At 39.3% G+C, this 8,659-nt stretch overlaps 2 protein-coding genes across 3 annotated transcripts; one reads left to right on the top strand and one right to left on the bottom strand.

Annotated features, from left to right (window-relative positions):
* The first annotated feature begins 3,230 nt into the window (after positions 1-3,230).
* On the top strand, positions 3,231-4,184 carry mplkip (M-phase specific PLK1 interacting protein). The gene is made up of 2 exons (XM_067253769.1): positions 3,231-3,826; positions 3,916-4,184. The coding sequence occupies exons 1-2, from the start codon at positions 3,455-3,457 to the stop codon at positions 4,099-4,101; spliced, it is 558 nt and encodes a 185-aa protein (XP_067109870.1). The 5' UTR covers positions 3,231-3,454; the 3' UTR covers positions 4,102-4,184.
* A 1,567-nt stretch (positions 4,185-5,751) lies between these two features.
* c16h7orf25 (chromosome 16 C7orf25 homolog) lies at positions 5,752-8,659 on the bottom strand. 2 transcript variants are annotated; one of them, XM_067253285.1, is made up of 2 exons: positions 8,620-8,659; positions 5,752-7,779 (listed from the first exon to the last, which is right to left on the bottom strand). In XM_067253285.1, exon 2 carries the CDS (start codon positions 7,761-7,763, stop codon positions 6,462-6,464), a length of 1,302 nt encoding a protein of 433 aa, XP_067109386.1. In that variant the 5' UTR covers positions 7,764-7,779; positions 8,620-8,659; the 3' UTR covers positions 5,752-6,461. The 2 variants fall into 2 exon arrangements, with proteins under 2 accessions (XP_067109386.1, XP_067109385.1); XM_067253284.1 differs by having other exon boundaries at positions 8,430-8,649.

The raw sequence follows: 8,659 nt of genomic DNA, 5'->3' as shown, positions 1-8,659 counted from the left end.
TAAGTAAGTAATGATGGGCTTTCTGGTGGTTTCTTCAAATACTTTTTTTTAACCCAACCAAACTACTCTGTAACTGTTCTCTATAACCAACACCATGGCTTAGTTATAGTGAAACAGTCCTGGTCTTTAGTACATTTAAATAGCTTATCGGACATATTTAGGTAACTTATAGCAGAAGTAAATCAGGCTTTTTCCCTGGTGTTGGTGTTCCTGACAGACACAAGATAGTGGTTCTCTGTGATGTACTGCCTTCTAGATGTAGGTTATGGTATTGCCGGGCTTGGTTGGAAAGTAGATTGACTGATTGTTTCACCTCAAAAAGCAGGCTAGTCTGTGTGAATTATTTTTAGCCACAGGCTCAAATGTTTACAGATATGATTGAAAAGTACATACATTGTCTTTGTACATCTGAGTAAAGTAACATTTGGCGATTGGCATCTTCCTAAGAGAAAAGAAAGAGTCTGGGCCACAGTGCCAATATACGGAGGGGTGGGTTGTAATACTTATCATTGTAGAACTTATTGTGTCTGTCAGTGCAATAAAATGTCAGTGACAGCTGTTTAAAGGTGTGCATGGTTGTACACTGGAGTCATAAATCCACTTTCCCACTGGTAGAGCACAAAAGGCCAGCTGGGGAAGAAAAATGTGTGTGCACGTGCTGACCCAAGTAGTTAGGCATTTCTGTCCGGCCTACATTGGCACAGTTGAGTAGCAATAGAACTAGGACGTTAGGGTTTCGGTTCATTAGGAACGCTTTTGGAAATGTTCAGTGTTCTGAAGTTGATCAGACGCCATTGTTATTTGCTGAAGTACTTTTAATTGCTAGGCACTGGGTTTGTAAGTGTGTGTTGCACCAACACAAAGCAATTGTCCAAATGGGATCATTCCTTTTTTGTACTGGGTAAGTGATGAGGTCATGATGTACCTTTTTTTTCCCAACAATTTTGTTACATTTTGTCACAAATGATACTGGCTGGAGTGCTTTAATATTCTAGAGAACATATGCTGTAAAATATGATTATGGCAATAACTTGATTAAATAAGATATGGTAGCCTGTTGCTGTGGTTTTGTTATTTGACGCTTGTCTGTATGTTCAGTGCTGTACCACAGATTGCCTCGCGGAGGACCTTTAAGTTATGGTTAGCTAGGTGTAAGAGAAATGTATCTTTCAGCAATTCCAAAAAAAGAAAATGCCACATTTAAATTGTTGCTGCCAGCAAAAGCTTGAAGGACAGTTTTTGAGCAATGATTGCTTTGTTCCAAAACATTGTTGTGTTGAGTTGAAGCTGAACTTTTCATGCAACCAAAACACAAATGAAAGAATAGAATTTTGAACATATTCAGGACACCTTAAAACCAACCACACTTAAATGTGTTTTATTAATTATAACCTTCACAAAATTATTTCAATGCTGTTTTGTTGGCATCAAATCAGCAACTTTTAAGAATCTTAATATAAAAAAGGGTCAATTAAGCAAATGGACAGAATTGTATCGGTTAGGCTGGGAGACACCCTGCCCCTATATCTTCTATGCTTAAGATTTGAGCTGCAGGATAGGTTTTGCCTGTTGTTTTCATGCGCCATTGTCTCACCTCCTGTTGTCATGTATGCTGATCAGTAAAGGTCAAGGTGTGGTCTGATTGAGACATTTAAGAGACGACCACAGTTGATGCTTAGGTACAAATGGGAATGTGGACTATTGTGAAAAGCAAACGACTTCACTCATTCACATTTTAATGAGCACGTCAGCTGAAACCTTGTGGTGCAGGTTATCTTTCCACTGATACCATTAACGCCATCAATGCTTGGTCTCAACTCACAATTGACAGTTAAGTTATATATATATATATATATGCCAATTGACTTGAAAACAGGCTTTGAGTTTTTATCTAGTTAATAAGAGGTGATAAGCGTGTATATCAAAGATGTCGAGGATATCTATGAATCCTTATCAATAGACATACATACATAGAATTGTGTCCCGGAGCACATTTGCAGTTAGGGTTTCAAATGCATGGGTTTAAATGTTGTCTGACAATTGTGCTGTGGGACAAAGTTCAATAGATTAATTCATTTTGTGACTGAGCACAAAAGTGTGGTACCAGACTGAAATTATAGCTTTCGTGTATTCTGTCAAACTGTCACTGCTTTTGACGTTCCTGAAAAAAGGGGAGTTAAGGCAATGTAGATTACAATCCCAAACAATTATTAGATTTAAATAGACCGTTATCAGGGGTAATCCAAAATAGGGAACTTATTGTTAGAATGTTCCAAGTGTTATAGAGAGGCACACTAAATAGTCACAGGGAGCTGGTTAGGAATAGTTTGTGACTAACAAAGCATGAACCCAGATGACCCAGTATGGTTATTAGAGCATGAATCAAGTGCAGAGACAACGCTTTAAATAAACAGCCTGTACTGTGAGGCCCAGACAAGGCCTCTCGGTGTTATGTTGGACCCGATGGACCGTCCAATAACAGGATACGCATTCACAGGAACAGGAAGCCATAATGCTGATCGGTGTTGTCTCCCTTCCAACCTGCCGTTATGATTGACCTACAATCCAGCTCTGGTACAGTGAGGTGTGCCATTTCTCTGAGACACGCTGTTTTGTAACATTCCTTACATTTAGTGGATGACAAGATGGCATGCATTTGGTCATTATTAAAACGTATAACTATGTGCCATTTAATCATCCATCAATTATTAACAAATACACAGTCAATTCAATTTCCATGCCGTTGCTACATTCATCTAGTCACATATGCGTTTTCAGTTGTAGACAGGAAGTGACATGAGGGTCATCACAGAGAGTTGTATTTGATCTAATTAGCGGATGGGGTACTAGCGGCTCATGACTAAAGTGCTTTTCATTTTCAGGGACAATGCCTGTTGAGAGAGGGGACATATTTATATTTAGTATTGATTCATTTAAAGGAATTCATACCATGCTGAATTGTTTAGAGGAGCAAGGTCAATATATACCAGTCATTAAATAAAGCCCAGTCATAAACTATAATAGTTGTTTAATCCAAATATATACATTGTCTTGATATCGATTAGTGTAAGTCAATATTGATATATTTTTTTGTATTTTTACAAAACCTGTATGACATTTCACATTGTGTATTTTGTAAACATGGTCAAGTGGTTATTTTACTTTACAGTTTGTAAATGTCTGGCTAATAGATATCAATAACTCGTAGTGCAATGCAATTTTTAGTATAACTAGAGCCGATTCCGGCTGAATTTAGGAATATGTTTTGCATATTTCAAGCCATGCTCTTATTTTGAAGGCCTGTTTCAAGCTTCTATCGGACGTGACGCTCCCGGAAATGAATTTCGAAGAACAATAAAAAGTAGGCCTGTCTGCTACTCCAGCCAGATGTGTGTTTAACACTACAAATAAACTCACAAAGTACAGAGATACTCTTGTGTACTTTTACAGTTGAATGATGTATAGGCCTAACTTCATACAACAAAGCCCGGGAGTGGGGTCAAGACGGGGAGGTTTTCGAAACTCAACTCCTACGGGGGATAATGGCGCCGGAGCTCTACAGGATGCATTTCCATCACCAGCATGGGCATTTCGTGGTGGCCCACCTCCGTCTTTTGGATCACCAAGATATGGGCAGTTTGACTCCCCAAATAATACCCAAAGACATTTTGGTGGCAACGCTGGAGGTTGTTATGGCGGAAGTGATGGTAAAATGAAATACGATAACAGCGCATCACCTGGATATACGCCTCGTAGATGGAATCCGAATCAACAAGGCGGTTCTCCATACAGAAATTCTAGTCCCAGGCGGTTTATGGAATATGGGGTAAATGTCAGTTTCACATTTCTATCGTAAATTTCTTAATGTTATTTTATTTTCCCGATGTATAATTAATTATTCAATCTCTATTTAAGAATTCACCACGGAATTCCTCTCCTTTCGGGTCGACACATGGCAGAGGTAAGGGGGCAGATGGTGTGGAAAAGTATTACAGCCCAACTATGCTGCAAGACCCCTGGGCTATTTTACAGCCAGTTGCAGTAACAGACTCTAAATGCCAACAATCCACAAACACAGGCAAGCCTGGGAGATATTACTAAAGGAATATATAGTATAGTATTTGTTTATACGTGTTTTAGGTTAGGAGGTGCATTTCTAGCAGTCTTAACAGCATCCTTTATGGCATGGGTTCCTGGTCCTCGGGTCTCCCTGCCCTGCATGTTTTAGATGTTTCCCTGCTCCAACACAGGAAATATCTAAAACATGCAGGGCAGGGAGGCCCGAGGACCAGGATTGGGAACCCCTGCTTTATGGGATTTATGGTGTGAAAGGGAAATCCTCTGTTTATATTACAAAGCAAGAGTGCATTAGAATTTAATGGATTTCGGCTTTATTCAAACCCTGTGAAGAACCATTTTATCACTTACAACAAATGCAAAAATGTGTGGTTGCACTTCAGTATACATTAATGTAGATTTTACGTCCTGCATTGTATTCTACCGTCATTGATATTGAAATGTACCCTATCCAGGTCAATCTCACTGTCCACCGTGTGTTGTAAATCTAAATGTGAAATTTACTGACACCAGATTATCCAGATATTTTTTTTCTTTTACAGTAGTCATTTTTTATATCAATGAGAAAGCTAGAAATTAAAAGCAGCTTTATAAAATGAGAAATTTCTACCTTTGAGCACCTGGCCAGGTAAGCCATGGGCAGGAAAATGTTAAAATGGGTGAGGAGTCCCTTTCACCTTGAATACAGACCTCAATTGCTCTCAGTAAATTGCAAGGATACTTGATTAATGATAGAAAAACATTGGAAAATGAATTGTAGGATTTATTTCTTTGTGTTTTATTAAATATTAGTGCAAATGTTATGCATCTTAAAATCAAATGTGTATATTTTCAAGCAAATTTTTTTTTTTTGTCTAATTAAAAACTGACAGAGAATATTGGAAAATAAAAATTGTGTATTGATTTGTCCTGCTTTTCCCTTTCAGATTCTAAATGTCTAAAATAAACAATAATCATTTGTTTACAATTTTGTGATTATGGTAAAATTATAATCTCATTTATGTTAGTTAAATGCATTAGCAGTCAGGAAGGACAGTATAGTTTGTATATTTTTTTCACCAATTACTACAAAATTAGACACGCTATTTTTGTGTTGCATTTTAGAATTTTTTTAATAAAACATGGACGACTTAACAGATTCTAATAGAATCTTGATAATGAGAAAACTGTTGTATTGATTAAAGCTGCAATACAATTAGAATTCTTAGTTTAGTATCTGGAGCATCAGCAATTGAGGGTTTGTGGCCAGAAACAAAGAACTTTCTTCTGAAACTCGTCAATAAATTCTTGTTCTGAGAAATGAAAGGCCAATGCTTGCTAAATTATAATTATAATAATTTCCAAGAAACTGAATATCACTTCACAGAACAGCTTGACTGTCACGTTTAGCAACAATCTTACACCAGACCTTATGGCAACCTTTCACTTACTCTTGAAATTTAAGTTGTTGTAAATTGACCCTACTTATGAAATTCTTCTTAATAAATGAATCATGCATTCAAATATATACTACATTTTAGCAACAGCAAAATGATTTAATATAAAATGCCCTCACATGGTTAACTGAGAACGAACAAGACTGTCACAAGATGCAAAATGTAATATTATAGTGGCATGCCAAATTTTATATATATATATATATTCAATTCTGAACATTAAATAAATGTATTAAAATACGTTTTTGAAGATGCTTTATTTGCATCTTACTTAGACTTTCAATACAGAGTTTAGAATTTAATCAGCAGCACATTTGTCAAAGCAGAATAATTTACCAAGCAATAACCGTCCGGCATCAACAGCCAAGCAAATATATACCCAAATTGGATGTATTCAAAAAGCCCAATCTAAATAATAACAAACAAAAGGAGTTAGTAATCTTAGAGTTCCGCTGCAGTTTGCAATTATTGCACAAATTACTTTTACATTGTAGTAAATTATTTAAACAAAAATACATTGATTCAAAAAAGCACTGTGATAGCCGGTATAATCCTTGCATATGATGCCTGACAAAAAAGCCTGGCTCTCAACCTCCAAGTGATCCAGTGTTCATTCTACAAAGCTGGAGCTCTGAACTTGGGCTTCTCCTCTTGACAGACCAAATCCTCACCAAAATGAACCAGTAAATTCATAGTCCCTCCTTGCAGCCTTCTTTATCTTCCTCTTCTTGGTTTCTTAAGATCCACACATCTTTATCCCACAAATGTGTAAAGTAACCAAAAATAATTGTTCTCAGAATACTCTGTGTTCTGACAAGCCATGTCCAAGCAAGCACACCGTTTGAATTAAAACAAATAGCAATCCCATCTTGAACCCAACCAGCTTGGTTTGTGGTTTATGGACAGCCACAAATTGCAGGCTACAATAATGGTTCCGGTCACTTTGTTTCATACCGGTGTGGCCCTCCATTCCTTACCCTCTGTAAGTGCTCTGGGTTGGTGAATAAAGACACTGTAACGTACACCCTGATTGGCTGCTGCTCTCACAAAACCACTGTTAGCGGTCATGGTGACAGCCTGCAAGGAGTCTCCTGTGCCGAAAATCATGAGTGAGCGGTGGTTTACTTTGGAGCTGGTTGTCAGTCGCTGGGTGCGATCTGAGGGCTGGTCAGGCACCACATGGAGCCGGGCTAGGAGTTTCTCTGCACGGGCCTTCTCCCCAGGTCCACCCAGTGTTTCAAGGATGACCCGGAAGTCCTGTACAGCAGATTGGCAGGCATACAGCTCCTTGTCCTGCATGAACTCCTCCAGACAAGGCAGCACCTTCTCCCGACGCTCCTGTGCTGCCTGTTCTGTTAGCACCTGCTCCTTGAAAGTAAAGTGGCAGCTGCCATGGCTGAGTGAAGACACGTAGGTGATGAGTGTAGTGATATCTAGGTTGGCCCGTTTACACACATCCACTTTCACCTCTGTCGGGAAGGCTAAGCTAGCTACAATGGTGTCCCTGTCTACTCTAGTGTGCTCCATACACAGTTCGCCATTGTCATCTTCATCGGTCGAGTCAACTCCTTCATCAAAATGCTCTTTGTCCTCAACAACTTCGCTCTCAGCCCCTTGATCATCAGCATCATCCACCTCCCCATCATCTTCAGTAACTACGGAGTTCACTGCAACAATGTCTCCACGCACAGAAATGCCCATTTCTCGCAGACGATCTGCCATAGGGCAGGAGACGCCATTATAGAAAGCAAAGATAATGTGTGGATTGCTGTACTGGACGGGCTGCTGATGGCTGGCCTGGATAAAGTCCTCGGCTTGATGCACCACACTCTTGTCCCCATACTGTCCTCGCCCCTGCCAGATATTATGCAGGGCTTCTGCCTTGCGCCCAATGGCTTTAACCCAGGTATGCCCACCATTAGCAACAACATCAACCACCAGTGACTGCTTTACGCCATCAGTGTCCTCATAAGCAAAGACATGAAGAACACTAATCACCCCTTCCAGGCTTTCAGCTGACTCAACTATAGCTTTGAGGTGAGTTAGATTGGTGCTCTGGAGATGGGATTCTTTGATCGAAACCTTACCAGCATCCACCTTGGAGAGAAACCGGAGTTCTGCACGTAGCTTGCTGCAAAGTTTAGCTCTTCCTTCTACATCTTGTGACTGACGGTCACATAGAAGATCCACTCTCCCCAGCAGCTCCTGGGCCACCCTGATTCGCTCTTGAAGCATAGCCTGCACAGCCATCACATTGGCATTATTCCTGAAGACACAAAACATTTTTAACAGAAGACCAAACCTTTTCTGCCACCTGAAAATTAATAGGGTTGCTGCATTCATCGATATACTATAGAAAGTTTTAAATCCTTTCTAGAAACCACACAAAGGAACAAGTTAAACATTATGAGCCATAAACGTCATAGGGCAGAAGGATTGGAACCTGTCACTGCTCACTAAAGGGGCAGTGTAAACACCATATACATGGAGTTTCTTTTTTTACTCAGCAGCACAGCAAAATGAACTTCAGTACCTTTCTGAAATCTAAATCCTGTTAATCACAGAAATAATGATTGCAATTAATTGATTTCCTGCATGTAACCAGAATCTGATGCCTTTAAGAGAAGCCCCAGACATGTTTACTGCCACAGCAATTCTAACGTCGCTGGCAGATTTGCTGTATACGATTAGCCTACGTAGCTAGTTGTCGCAACTGAACCTAGCTAGTAGTAGCTAATGACTGAACTAGCTAGCCAAGTCCAGGAGATAACATGTAATAGCCATAGCTCTAGCGATTTTGCGAATATATTAACGCAAGCCACGTTAACAACAAAAACGAATTTGAATGTACATATTTATATTAGTCATGGAGTATAAAAAATATTTATAAAAAGGGTCTGACCCCGCCTTACTTACCAAGCTGGTCTAGCTAACAACAAACAAGCCACAGCACAGTCACCAGCGAGCTAGCCAGCAAAGTTGACAAAGTAGTAGATAGCTAACAAATAACTAGATACAATTTACACGTTATTTGGCCATATGTTGAGTCTTAAAATGACAGATTAAGTAATGCGTTAATTTCAAACAAATTAAAAGGCCAAAATACCATAAACGCGTATGAGAACCTTGCAAGCCGACTACTGTTA

This window comes from Osmerus mordax, chromosome 16 (genome assembly GCF_038355195.1).
Source record: "Osmerus mordax isolate fOsmMor3 chromosome 16, fOsmMor3.pri, whole genome shotgun sequence".
In the NCBI taxonomy this organism is placed as follows: domain Eukaryota; kingdom Metazoa; phylum Chordata; class Actinopteri; order Osmeriformes; family Osmeridae; genus Osmerus; species Osmerus mordax.
Note: the sequence above shows the minus strand (reverse complement) of the source record. Positions and strands in the feature narration are given on the sequence as shown.

Coding starts and splice junctions, on each gene's coding strand:
- mplkip (XM_067253769.1), top strand. CDS start 3,455: ATGATGTATAGGCCTAACTTCATACAACAAAGCCCGGGAGTGGGGTCA. Junction 3,827..3,915: donor GGCGGTTTATGGAATATGGG/GTAAATGTCAGT, acceptor TCTCTATTTAAG/AATTCACCACGGAATTCCTC.
- c16h7orf25 (XM_067253285.1), bottom strand. CDS start 7,763: ATGGCTGTGCAGGCTATGCTTCAAGAGCGAATCAGGGTGGCCCAGGAG.